At 27.9% G+C, this 14,994-nt stretch overlaps 1 protein-coding gene across 1 annotated transcript; it reads right to left on the bottom strand.

Annotated features, from left to right (window-relative positions):
* Positions 1 to 3,624: 3,624 nt before the first annotated feature.
* On the bottom strand, positions 3,625 to 14,715 carry LOC111415187 (putative leucine-rich repeat-containing protein DDB_G0290503). Its single transcript, XM_071194684.1, has 5 exons — positions 13,747 to 14,715; positions 13,377 to 13,690; positions 12,913 to 13,325; positions 6,009 to 6,295; positions 3,625 to 5,959 (listed from the first exon to the last, which is right to left on the bottom strand). The coding sequence occupies exons 1-5, from the start codon at positions 13,923 to 13,925 to the stop codon at positions 3,625 to 3,627; spliced, it is 3,528 nt and encodes a 1,175-aa protein (XP_071050785.1). The 5' UTR covers positions 13,926 to 14,715.
* Positions 14,716 to 14,994: the final 279 nt, after the last annotated feature.

The raw sequence follows: 14,994 nt of genomic DNA, 5'->3' as shown, positions 1-14,994 counted from the left end.
TCTTTGCAAGTCATCCTCTAAGTTAGCGCTTATTGCAGTGTATAGATACTAAGGTAAATGTTTATACAGCAATAATACAAGGAGATTACCAGATTTCAATACTTTGGTAGGCGAGAAGCTACAGCAAATGAGCTTCCGATTTACTGAGTACATCGACAAGTTACAAAGGATTAAACCTTGGAAACACAAATTGAACGAAATGAACAAATATCAGTGAAATTAAAAGTGATTGTGATAAGGACGTTGCTATAAACAGTGAACATGATAGTCATTCGAAGATAGAAGGTGATAATTGTTGCATTTATTAGATGGAGAAAATATTCCAACACCACAAGAGATTAGCTTTCACTATTTTTATGGAAAATAATAGTGTCAGATAGTCCAGTAAATCGTCTAATGTTGGTATAGAGCGACCGCGTCAATGCAACAGTGGGTTGGGTTCAAATTATGTTGCTATTCAAATTCTGATATAGAAGTTATCTCGGATGTTTTCATTTTTAATCAGGATAAAAACAGGATAAAGAAAAGGTTCTGTCAATCCGTTTATAATACATTCCAATAGGTGCTGACGCAGACATAAACAAAATGCCACTTGGTTTAAAATGCGTTTTTTATGAAGTACGGAATAATAATAATGTGTTACACAAACGCCAGAAATAGTTACACAATCAGTATCCTTGGCCTCCCTACTCCAGTTTCTGTACCAAAGCATATCCCTGGCGCTCCTGTCCATCTTCTCCTGCCAGTTTTGTCTCGCCGTTCCCCTAGGTCTCGTTCCTTGCATTTTTCTTGTATCTTTCCCTCCTTTATCTTGACCACTTATATGTCCTGCCCATTGCTATCTCCGCATCTTGATGTACTCTGAGAACAGTTATTCTCATATATTGGAGCTACAATCCTTCTCTGGATCTTCCTCTCGAAGACTTCTATGCTGATTGTCAGTTTTTAAGTTAGTGACCAGATCTCACACTCATATATCATTATAGACCTTATAATTGTTTTGGAGATCCGGAACTTTATGTTACTATGTGCAACCTTAGATTTGTTTGTATTACAAAGTAAGGTTTGTTGGCCAGCAGTATTCTTCTTCGTGTTTCCCCAGCCTGGTAGCTGCATTCCAAAATATTCAAGTTGCGAAACCACCTCTATGTCATCCTGCCTGACTTATCTGCATCATTATTAACGTTTTCTCTACATTTGTTGTCAGCCATGCTTTACCACGTCCTTCATTTGTCTATAGGTTTCTTTTGCAATCCTTCTTGTTCGGCTTAATTCTTAATATCGTCGATATTGGGTACCAGCTGTTTATCAATAGATTCGATCTTCCTATTTTCGTTTGTTATATTGAATGTTCCAGTGCCATATTAAACAGCATATCCCCTTGCTTTAGTCCGTGGGTAAAATGGTAACTTTTTGTTAGCTGTATTTAATTCTATTCCATTTTCCCTGCAGCGATCGTGTCCCACTGCCTTCGTCTCGTAATCTTCCCTCAGATTCCCCAGTACAATTGGTTCCTTCAATTTCTCTAGATTGAGTTCTCCCGCTTCATGTGGCTTTGTGTATATTCTGATGTTTTTCCGGCGGCCAGTATATGTTAATAATTGTTATGCAACTATGAACACCACTCCTAATCTCTTCGGGCCTGTCTGCTTGCCATTGTATAACATAGTATAAATATTAGTATCTCTTATTTTTTTACCCAGCCATCCAGTTTCCTGTACGTGGTTTCTGTCTCCCACTGAAATTGTTTGTAGCGGTCCTTCAGAAGGTTGCTCAGAGTAACGGCGTTCCCCAGCACAAAGATAAGTGTCAGAATTGAGTAACATACAACTTATATTCGCAACTTCACTACTTCATTTGTGAAGTAGTTCATCAGTGAAGTTAAAGACATTTAATATTGGAAACGTGGTAGAAACTGGACACGTCTCCTCTGAGACATTGAAGAACTGCTTGTAAATCATACACTGCAACGACAACCCAGTCTAAATTGTTTCCTTTATCTTTTTCTTTACGTGAGAAATCTTTTTCTATTAGATGTGTGTCATATTCTTATAGCTCATACGATCCGCACGTTTCATACTGATCTTTCCTTGAACAAAAAAAAGATATTTTAAACTCGTTGTTGAAAATTCTGCTATACATTAAATAATTTGCATATGATTTATTATTTTCTTTGCAGATCGCTACATAGTCTCTATGGAGTTGGGCCACTGTTTTTCCTCTTTCGATGTATTCTAGGCTGGAATCCTTCCTACAATAATGGCGCGGTATGGAATTTATATGGCTTCGAATACTATTTTTCACATCGTCGTCAATTTAGTAATGATTATTATGTTTTCCTCGCTGATCTGAGGTTATCATTTCCTTAATAGTAAATGTCTGCTTCTTAAATACAGTTGTGATTGGCCTGTCTGTTATCGGTAATGTGGATTTGAAAAGAAATTTGCAGGGTTATTTAAAAATGCATGGTTATTTCTGTTCGATTACTCTGTACTCGTTTATATTGATATTTGGGATTAATCTCTTCAACACTTTTCAAAATAAAATCATGTTGCCTTTGTAAATCACCCAAGTTCCAAAAGTCTGAAAAACGGTCTTCCTCTGTGATTTTGGTACTCACTGCAGTCTGCATGTTGAACTGCACGGCGGTCCTAAACTTTTAGCTTTAAAAATTGTTTTACGTTTGGAACTGGATGTATACTCCAAGCCAGAATTCCTACCATCGTTTCGCAACGTTTTTTTCCATTTCTCGAGATTTGCCTTTCTGTTTATTTTCTAAATTGACTTCTGCTGTTTCATTTGGTAAAACAAGCTGTTCTGCCAAGGATTAATCTGCAGACAGGCCCTCCTTAAACTACTTGAAGATGACCTAGAACTGTAATTTGGGTCTGCGTCCGAATCATCAAATTGTGAATAGTTGTCAGCAACAGATGAAGTACCAGTTTCAGAACTGGTAACTATTGGGGCGTCTGGAATCGCTAAACAAATCTCAACGTTACTTATAGCTAGATTTGTATTCTCATCGTTGCCCACATTGCTGTTCATTACATAATTTTCATTACTTATTGTCAATAGTTGAGTATTCGTTTCATTTTGAATAACATTATTTTTATCGTTTATTTGCTTTGAGAGTCTCAGCAATAGTTTAGTCCGTTCGTTAAACGGTGCTACTTGCCAATTTTCCATTGTTCCTATTTTGAAAAGTTGATTTTTTAACATTTTTCTCAAGAAACGTGAAAGAATTAAAAATTTTACGACTTAAAATGAAACTCTATTTCTTAAGTATCAACAAAAGTGATACAATTCCAGAAAAATACACTTTAGATCTGCTTTATTATGTATATTGAGTATAAATATTCAAGAATAAAGAAAGAACATCATATTCGTTAAAAATGAGAATTTATACTTTTTCAATTAATATTTTATTTCATAACAAAAATTTTAATTTCAATTACATTCAATTTTAATGTAATTTTCTATTTTTATAAATAAAGTTCTATTTTTTAGCGGATGTAAAACAAATATTTCATATTATATTCAAGAAAGTAAACACGACAATATTGACAAAAATTATTTTATTAATAAAAATTTATTTTAAATCAATAATTATAACATTACAAGTAATTAATCATCCATATACTTTAAAAATAACCTCATTTTTTCTTTAACGTTCCCTAAAAACTCAAAAATCTTATCAAACATCTTATCAAATCCTTTCAAATTTGTTGAAAACATCTTTTTCACCCCATTTTCCGTATTGTTAACATTAAAACTAACCAATTTCGAGGGATAATTCTCGGTGGTCGTGACATTTCGATTATTATCAGTATCATTATTCATATTAACATGTTTTAATGAAATTTCAGATGAACCTTCAGTATTTTTTAAAGAAATCTCGTCTTTCGTGGGTAAAACTAAAGTAAAATCAGATTCTTTAGAAATTTTTGGTATTAAATATTCAGTGTCTTTAACAATAGCATTCATTGGATTGATGGAGTCGATAGAATTTATCTCATTAGATTTTCCATTAAAATTATCATCATATTTTGAATACATATATTTTTTATATTTATCTTTTGAAATGAATCGTTTATTTCTGTGCACTTTTAAGTATTCAATCGCATCTCGAAATGTTGGGACATAATTTTTTCTTAAATTATCTTCCAATTTTATGTTTGGAACATATTCATTTTCAAAATATTGTGTACCCCTTGGTTTTCTATTTCTTAACTCATTTTTAATTTTTGATATTAATTCTTTCGTTTCATCATCAATCTCATCTTTTTTCTTCAAGTCATTTTCGTTCTGATTTAATTTATGTTGAGCTAATCTACTTTTTAAAAATTTTACGTTGTTTAATTTATCACTATTTAATTTTATATTGTTTAATTTATCATTATTCAACTTTATATTATTTAATTTGTCATTATTTAGCTTTATATTATTGAATCGAACAGGATTTAAATTTAATTTTTTAATTTTTTTAATTCCTTTTGTTGTTTCTAAAGAATTATCATCATCTTTATTATTAGATCGTTGAACCATGTCAACAGCTTCTTTTAAACGATTAATTCTTTGAGATAAATCGGTTTGTTCCTTCTTCGACGTTTTCAATTTTAATTTATTTTTCATTATGTTTTCCCTCATATGACGAATGTTTGAGTTCATTAATTGTCTATAATGTGCGATATCACTTTCGGTGAATTGTTTTTGTTGTCGTTTTTTGCGAATTTTTGAATTATCTTCATCGTATTGTGTGTAATCTTCGTTGTTATCCAAGAAATCTAAATTTTCTTCGTTGGCGATTCGGTCATCTAAAACTTTATTAAAATAATTTTCAAGGTTTTTTATTGTGTTTTTAATCGATCCTTCTTCGTTATTATTTATGACGAATTCTTTACCAACTAAAGAATTTAAAATGTTTTTATTTGGATCGGTTAAATCCGTATTTTGATGTTTATCGATTACTTTAACTTCTTCGCCGAATTCATCGTAAAAATCTGGGTAATCATTTTGAAATGAATCATCCAAATTTAAATCATTTTCTTCAAAAACACTTTTCAGTGAATCTTGATTTGTTTCATTATTTTCCTCGGTTTCCGGACTAGAAATATTTCTAGTACTTTTTAAATTAAAAAGTTTACTGAAATCGATAACCCTTGGTTTTAAAAGATCATTTAAAGTTTGTTGAAATTTATTTAAACTTTTATTATTATCTTGTGCATCATCTTCATCATTTTCATTACTTTGAACACTTTCATTTTCGTTTTCTTCATAATCAGTTTCGATTTTTTTAGGTTTCAAAAACGATTTTAACCGTAATTTTTCTAATTTTGTTCGCAAATTTTCTCCTTTCGGAGTTTTTTGTTCTAAAAGCTTCATATTAATGTCTCTTCCAATCCTATTTCGATATTTATTTAAAATCGGTTTATTCTTTTTAAAATTAATAAATTTTCTATTTTTTCTAAATCTACTAATATCCCTTTTATGAAAATTTCTCTCGCGATTTTCCTTCATTTTCTTCGTAATTTTTAAAATAACCTCTTCAATTTCTCGACTTGAAACATCCTGAAAATTATCCTTAATAAACAATTTTTTATTTATATTATTTCCATAAAATTTTTCGTCAATTTCTAATTCATTTTTCAACTGGTTATACAAATCGATTAATTTGGTTGATTTTAAATCATTATTTCTAGAATTAATTTGAGTTTTTGGAACAAATTGGTTTACAGAATTTTCTTCTTCTTCGATTTCTTCCATTATTAAATTGGTTTCATCCTCATCGTCGATACAAATTGGAATTCTCGCATCCGGAAGTACGAAAAACCCTATCGATTTTGGTGGAGTTGTCAATGTTAAAGACTTTGTTAAACGAGCTCGTCGAATTTTTGGGATTAAAACTTGATTTTGACGAAGAAGATCCATCGATAAAGGTTTATTATTTAAATAAGCGAATCTAAAATAATTAATTAATGATTTAAATTAATTTATAGTTAAATACTTACGTTGAATTTTCATTATCCGATGTTAAAATGTAACTTTGCACCTCGATGTGTTTTAAATTAACCACGTTTAACGGTAATTTTAGTGATATTAAGTGTTCTTCGGTTTTATTGTTAATAATAGAAATTGTTATTGCACCTCTTCTTGAAAAACTATTTTGATTTTTTGTACAATGTGCTGAAATAAAAATTTGATCCCATTTTTCTAATCGTTCGAAACCGGTTGATGGTTTTATTTCTAATACATTTCGGCCCATTAATTTTTTATGGAGATAAATATACCAATAATTCTGAAAATATGCTATAATTAATTACATTATTTATGCTATATTTATAATAACATAGCAGTGTTTGTAGATTCACGTTGGAGATAGATGTTTTTTATTAATTCTTAAAAATGAATCACAAGTTATTGCATAAATTGCTGCTTTTCAATGTGGTGTTTAACCCTTTGTGTCCCAAGAAGTTAAAAATGTTGAAACTTTGTGACAGAATTAAAACGCTATCAAAATACTCACTAAAGGAATCTTTGAAATCAATTTTAGCAAAATATGTAATCCCCTCATTTTAGAAGAGACCGTCAAGCATTAAAATATATTTTAGTGATATTGCAGTATACAAAAACTTTTATTGCTAATATAAAAATAATACATTTTTTATTACGTTAGAAAATAAGTAACACTAGTGTCAAAAAAGATGCTAATTTAAAAATTCCTGAAAGCCGTATTTACTGAAATTAAGGAATGAGACCTATTCTAAATTAAAGCTCAAAGCTTTCTCTTTAAAATGATGTATAATAATTGTTGGGTTGGATTGGAAAAATATTAAGAAAAAAAAAAGTTGAAATAAAACTTATATTTTCGTATAATCTAAAAGTGTTAAAAAATATGCTAATTTAAAAATTCCTGGAAGCCGTATTTATTGAAATTAAGGAATGAGACTTATTTTAAATTAAAGCTCAAAGCTTTATCTTTAAAATGATGTATAATAATTGTTGGGTTGGATTGGAAAAATATTGAGAAAAAAAATGTTGAAACAAAACTTACATTTTGGTATAACCTAAAAGTGTCAAAAAAGATGCTAATTTAAAAATTCCTGGAAGCCGTATTTATTGAAATTAAGGAATGGAACTTATTTTAAATTAAAGCTCAAAGCTTTATCTTTAAAATGATGTATAATAATTGTTGGGTTGGATTGGAAAAATATTAAGAAAAAAAAAGTTGAAATAAAACTTACATTTCCGTATAACCTAAAAGTGTTAAAAAATATGCTAATTTAAAAATTCCTGGAAGCCGTGTTTATTGAAATTAAGGAATGAAACTTATTCTAAATTAAAGCTCAAAGCTTTCTCTTTAAAATGATGTATAATAATTACTGGCTTGGATTGGAAAAATATTGATAAAAAAAATGTTGAAATAAAACTTACATTTCTGTATAACCTAAAAGTGTTAAAAAATATGCTAATTTAAAAATTCCTGGAAGCCATGTTTATTGAAATTAAGGAATGAAACTTATTCTAAATTAAATCTCAAAGCTTTCTCTTTAAGATGATGTATAATAATTGTTGGGTTAGATTGGAAAAATATTGAGAAAAAAAAAGTTGAAATAAAACTTACATTTTCGTATAACCTAAAAGTGTCAAAAAAGATGCTAATTTAAAAATTCCTGAAAGCCGTATTTATTGAAATTAAGGAATGGGACTTATTTTAAATTAAAGCTCAAAGCTTTATCTTTAAAATGATGTATAATAATTATTGGGTTGGATTGGAAAAATATTGAGAAAAAAAAAGTTGAAATAAAACTTATGTTTTCGTATAATCTAAAAGTGTTTATAAATATGCTAATTTAAAAATTCCTGGAAGCCGTATTTATTGAAATTAAGGAATGAAACTTATTCTAAATTAAAGCTCAAAGCTTTCTCTTTAAGATGATGTATAATAATTGTTGAGTTAGATTGGAAAAATATTGAGAAAAAAAATGTTGAAACAAAACTTACATTTTGGTATAACCTAAAAGTGTCAAAAAAGATGCTAATTTAAAAATTCCTGAAAGCCGTATTTATTGAAATTAAGGAATGGAACTTATTTTAAATTAAAGCTCAAAGCTTTATCTTTAAAATGATGTATAATAATTGTTGGGTTGGATTGGAAAAATATTATGAAAAAAAAAGTTGAAATAAAACTTACATTTCCGTATAACCTAAAAGTGTTAAAAAATATGCTAATTTAAAAATTCCTGGAAGCCGTGTTTATTGAAATTAAGGAATGAAACTTATTCTAAATTAAAGCTCAAAGCTTTCTCTTTAAAATTATGTATAATAATTACTGGGTTGGATTGGAAAAATATTGAGAAAAAAAAAGTTGAAATAAAACTTACATTTCCGTATAACCTAAAAGTGTTAAAAAATATGCTAATTTAAAAATTCCTGGAAGCCGTGTTTATTGAAATTAAGGAATGAAACTTATTCTAAATTAAAGCTCAAAGCTTTCTCTTTAAAATGATGTATAATAATTACTGGCTTGGATTGGAAAAATATTGATAAAAAAAATGTTGAAATAAAACTTACATTTCTGTATAACCTAAAAGTGTTAAAAAATATGCTAATTTAAAAATTCCTGGAAGCCATGTTTATTGAAATTAAGGAATGAAACTTATTCTAAATTAAAGCTCAAAGCTTTCTCTTTAAGATGATGTATAATAATTGTTGGGTTAGATTGGAAAAATATTGAGAAAAAAAAAGTTGAAATAAAACTTACATTTTCGTATAACCTAAAAGTGTCAAAAAAGATGCTAATTTAAAAATTCCTGAAAGCCGTATTTATTGAAATTAAGGAATGGGACTTATTTTAAATTAAAGCTCAAAGCTTTATCTTTAAAATGATGTATAATAATTATTGGGTTGGATTGGAAAAATATTGAGAAAAAAAAGTTGAAATAAAACTTATGTTTTCGTATAATCTAAAAGTGTTTATAAATATGCTAATTTAAAAATTCCTGGAAGCCGTATTTATTGAAATTAAGGAATGAAACTTATTCTAAATTAAAGCTCAAAGCTTTCTCTTTAAGATGATGTATAATAATTGTTGAGTTAGATTGGAAAAATATTGAGAAAAAAAATGTTGAAACAAAACTTACATTTTCGTATAACCTAAAAGTGTCAAAAAAGATGCTAATTTAAAAATTCCTGAAAGCCGTATTTATTGAAATTAAGGAATGAGACTTATTTTAAATTAAAGCTCAAAGCTTTCTCTTTAAGATGATATATAATAATTGTTGGGTAAAATTGGAAAAATATTGAGAAAAAAAATGTTGAAACTTAACTTACATTTTCGTATAAAATAAGAGTGTCAAAAAAGATGCAAATTTAAAAATTCCTGAAAGCCGTATTTATTGAAATTAAGGAATGAGACTTATTTTAAATTAAAGCTCAAAGCTTTCTCTTTAAGATACTATATAATAATTGTTGAGTTAGATTGGAAAAATATTGAGAAAAAAAATGTTGAAACAAAACTTACATTTTCGTATAACCTAAAATTGTCAAAAAAGATGCTAATTTAAAAATTCTTGAAAGCCGTGTTTATTGAAATTAAGGAATGAAACTTATTCTAAATTAAAGCTCAAAGCTTAAAATGATCTAATAATAATCGTTGAGTTGGATTAGAAAAATATTAAGAAAAAAAAAGTTGAAATAAAACTTACATTTTCGTATAACCTAAAAGTGTCAAAAAAGATGCTAATTTAAAAATTCTTGGAAGCCGTATTTATTGAAATTAAGGGATGAGACTTATTTTAAATTAAAGCTCAAAGCTTTATCTTTAAAATGATGTATAATAATTGTTGGGTTCGATTGGAAAAATATTGAGAAAAAAAATGATGAAACAAAACTTACATTATCGTATAACCTAAAAGTGTCAAAAAAGATGCTAATTCAAAAATTCCTGGAAGCCGTGTTTGTTGAAATTAAGGAATAAGACTTATTTTAAATTAAAGCTCAAAGCTTTATCTTTAAAATGATGTATAACATTTATTGGGTTAGATGGGAAAAATATTGAGAAAAAAAATGTTGAAATAAAACTCATATTTTCGTATAATCTAAGCGTCAAAAAATATGCTAATTTAAAAATTCCTGAAAGCCGTATTTATTGAAATTAAGGAATCAGACTTATTTTAAATTAAAGCTCAAAGCTTTCTCTTTAAAATGATGTATAATAATTTTTGGGTTCGATTGGAAAAATATTGAGAAAAAAAATGTTGAAACAAAACTTATATTTTCGTATAATCTAAAAGTGTCAAAGAAGATGCTAATTTAAAAATTTCTGGAAGCCGTGTTTATTGAAATTAAGGAATGAAACTTATTTTAAATTAAAGCTCAAAGCTTTCTGTTTAAAATGATCTATAGTAATCGTTGGGTTGAATTGGAAAAATAGTAAGAAAAAAAAAGTTGAAATAAAACTTACATTTTCGTATAATCTAAAAGTATCAAAAAGATGCTAATTTAAAAATTCCTGAAAGCCGTATTTATTGAAATTAAGGAATGAGACTTATTTTAAATTAAAGCTCAAAGCTTTCTCTTTAAAATGATGTATAATAATTACTGGCTTGGATTGGAAAAATATTGATAAAAAAAATGTTGAAATAAAACTTACATTTCTGTATAACCTAAAAGTGTTAAAAAATATGCTAATTTAAAAATTCCTGGAAGCCATGTTTATTGAAATTAAGGAATGAAACTTATTCTAAACTAAAGCTCAAAGCTTTCTCTTTAAGATGATGTATAATAATTGTTGGGTTAGATTGGAGAAATATTGAGAAAAAAAAAGTTGAAATAAAACTTACATTTTCGTATAACCTAAAAGTGTCAAAAAAGATGCTAATTTAAAAATTCCTGAAAGCCGTATTTATTGAAATTAAGGAATGGGACTTATTTTAAATTAAAGCTCAAAGCTTTATCTTTAAAATGATGTATAATAATTGTTGGGTTCGATTGGAAAAATATTGAGAAAAAAAATGTTGAAACAAAACTTACATTATCGTATAACCTAAAAGTGTCAAAAAAGATGCTAATTCAAAAATTCCTGGAAGCCGTGTTTATTGAAATTAAGGAATAAGACTTATTTTAAATTAAAGCTCAAAGCTTTATCTTTAAAATGATGTATAACAATTATTGGGTTAGATGGGAAAAATATTGAGAAAAAAAATGTTGAAATAAAACTCATATTTTCGTATAATCTAAGCGTCAAAAAATATGCTAATTTAAAAATTCCTGAAAGCTGTATTTATTGAAATTAAGGAATCAGACTTATTTTAAATTAAAGCTCAAAGCTTTATCTTTAAAATGATGTATAATAATTGTTGGGTTAGATTGGAAAAATATTGAGAAAACAAATGTTGAAACAAAACTTACATTTTCTTATAACTTAAAAGTGTCAAAAAAGATACTAATTTAAAAATTCCTGAAAGCCGTATTCATTGAAATTAAGGAATCAAACTTATTCTAAATTAAAGCTCAAAGCTTTATCTTTAAAATGATGTATAATAATTGTTGGGTTGGATTGGAAAAATATTGAGAAAAAAAATGTGGAAATAAAACTTACATTTCCGTATAACCAAAAAGTATTAAAAAATATGCTAATTTAAAAATTCCTGAAAGCCGTATTTATTGAAATTAAGGAATGAGACTTATTTTAAATTAAAGCTCAAAGCTTTCTCTTTAAAATGATGTATAATAATTGTTGGGTTAGATTGGAAAAGTGTTGAAAAAAAAATGTTGAAACATAAATTACATTTTCGTATAACCTAAAGGTGTAAAAAAAATAGTAAAAAATAGTAATTTTGTAACTTTTCATTCACTAAAACATTCAGAAATTCGAGAAAAACCTGACAGATGTTTAATATTTCAATTTATGCTTTTGAGAGTTTAAAGAAACTGATTCAACCCAATTTAGCCATACATATAATTTTTTCAAGGTCTTTCACACAACTGACAGTAAAACTCATTTCATTTAATTGGTTAATGTTCTTCACTAACTTCTTGTTAATGTTTTTAGTCGTGCCTGAAAAAGACAGCCAAGCTGTCGAAACATATGTAGCACTGATTGCAAAAATAAATTCGGGTTTAGCCTTGCGCCACAAAACGTGACGTCACATCGAAACTTTAATGTAATTTTTCGGTATGTTCTACACTTTCCCGCACTTTTTTTTTATTTTTAACGTGTTTTTTGGAAAGATCGTCGATTTTTAAGCCACATAATGATTCTTGAAGTAGCCTTTTCTTATACATTTTCGCAAGGTGCTACCCACTTTCACCTTTCTCGAGTCTATTCAAAATCTCCACTTTACCTTCAATCTTCCTTGAAGACGAATGCAACCTCAGTTATGAAAAAAACTGAAAAATACCAACAAAGTACCGGGGCTATTATTCTCCCACTATTGTTTATCGTTAGAGGGTTTTCAGGTTTACGTCAGGCGTTTTTTGACGGTTAAAATTCATTGAAAATCTCAAATATCTTAATAAGAAAAAAAACAACTTTCGTTTTAGCCGTTATCTCTTAAGTGCTATAAGGTAGGGAAATTCTTAAAGAAGAAGATGAACAGATTCCATGAAAACGTAGAAAATAAGAATAAAATATAAAAAAAACAGTGAATCTTTGCCTTCAAGAAGAGTTAATTCAAAAAAAAATTAAAACTAAAGAAATACGATTTTTCTAATCTGACATTTTGACGTAAAAAGTAAACTTTGAATGTTTTTAAAGTAAAATTAGCTGTGGTATTAATCGTCTCTAATTTATTAATGAATCAGCGTTATGTTACTATACAAGTAAACATAATTATACGAGTAAACAATTAAAGACTAATGCTGGAAAACATAACACACAACTCTTCATATATTATAATAAATTTAACTCACCGTTGTATCTCTGATTAATTCATAAAGTCTTGGTGGTCTAAAAACAACTTCATACCCCAAAATAGCTGCAGTTGATATTTGTTTAGCCAAATTTAATGTGGACGAAAAAGTTATTGGGTTTTCCGATTTCGGTAAACTCGTCCAAATTGGAATTGAAGCCTTCGATGGAGACGTCAAAAGTTTATCTACTTCAGATTTAACCGGAAGGATTTGTCCATTTTCCCAAAAAACTGCGCTTACAATTTGATTCAATTCGTCGATTTTATTACGAATATCAAAACTTGATTCGGAATATAAATTGAGGTCATTCGAAATGATTTTCCAATCGTTTTTGTTTAACGAGAATTCGTCTAAAGTTGATTTTAATTTTTTTAAGTTTTCTTTGTAAACTTCGAAAGTTATATTTGATGACTCTAAAAAAATAGTAACAAAGAATGAATTAATAATGAGTTAATAACAATTACCATATCCTAATTGAAAAGAACAGTTTGCATTAATCTCCGAGAGAACGTCCAAAAAGGGATGGAGATTTTTAAAATTAAATTGTTCATCGATTAAATTATTATCGTTTAAAGCAAAAATGATAGATAAATTTGTTTTAATAAACCATTCGTTTAAGTAATCGATAAAACTTGGGGTGTAAACCAAATTTGATTCGTTTGATAAATTCGGTTGGTAATCTTCTTCGTTTTCGGAAAATTCTAAGTATTTAGTTGAAAATCCTGCTATTCTTACATAAGAAGGACTCAAAAACTTTCCTAATTCATGGGCTGTTTCACTAAAAATCGAGAAAAATCAAAAAATTAATCAATATCTATTATAATTAATTTGTACCTTATATTTAAATCTGTAAATAAAACTGTTGGGTCAACAACGAAGCTTATAAATTTATCACTAACATAATTTACAGATTTTTTCCCATTTAAAACACAAAAACTTTCTTCCCCACTTGTTAATTTAACAAAATTAACAAAAACCCAAAAATATAAAACTTCAAACTTCATTTTGTTCATATAAAAAGACGAAGAATGAAATTGTAATAAAGTAGCAAAAAGTTTTTAAAGTGAAAATGAAACGTTCGGAAATTTATTCGCTGATTCTGTAACAAAATATTAATTGTTGCAGTCGTGTAAAACAACGTTGGACGTTCTCGATTATAACGGGCGGGGTCAAATATTTGTACATTACAGTAATTAGTGCTAAATAAGCACCTAGTTGTTTCATATACACGGTCAGTTTCTGTATTTGCATACAGAATTATTCATAATTTTAAAATTGTAATTAGCAATCATATTCGGTACTTGTTTGAACAGTCGATTACAAATGTCACGATTAATTTCTAAAATTATTTGTTTTGCAAAATGAGTGACGTATTTATTTAAATCATATATATTTAATAATAAGCATTGTTATTATTATTGTTATAATGATGTTATAAATATTTAAAATTTTGTAATATATATTTATGTCAGCGCCATCTCGTAATTACTAGTTAAATGAAAGTTTAATCACAAAAAGTATACAGTTGTTCACAAAATTGAGTATACAGAGGAATAATATGTACAATTTTTCGCTAAAAAAATCGTTTACCGAATATAAGTTTTTATTTAATAAAGATCTCTGAAGGATTTTTTTGAAACAGATAGTCGGTTTTATTTTTAATTCATTTGGAATGCGGTTATACACCTTAATACAAAAGTGAATAGCGTTTTTTTGTATTTTACTATATTGTGTTTTCGGTGCCACTAGGTAAGACCGCTCAACGCCCCGCGTTAAATGCCAATGTTTTTGCTCTTATTTGGAGAAGAAATTAATAGCAATTTTTTACAAATATAGCAGTTTCTAAATTTAATAAAGATGTTAATGTTAAGATGTAATGTTCACAAACTAGTTTACACGAATCTCTGGGTTTCAGTCCAAATATTGACCCGAGACACTTCTTTTGAGCTATGAACACGCGATCAACGTCCGCCGAGTAGGCCCAGAAAATTATAACGTATGTTTTTTTTGTAAGTTTAGTTGTAAGTGCTTATTTGAAAACCATTTCTGACATTTGTTTTTCAGTTTTTGTAGTTAATACTG

This window comes from Onthophagus taurus, chromosome 2, assembly GCF_036711975.1.
Source record: "Onthophagus taurus isolate NC chromosome 2, IU_Otau_3.0, whole genome shotgun sequence".
In the NCBI taxonomy this organism is placed as follows: domain Eukaryota; kingdom Metazoa; phylum Arthropoda; class Insecta; order Coleoptera; family Scarabaeidae; genus Onthophagus; species Onthophagus taurus.
Note: the sequence above shows the minus strand (reverse complement) of the source record. Positions and strands in the feature narration are given on the sequence as shown.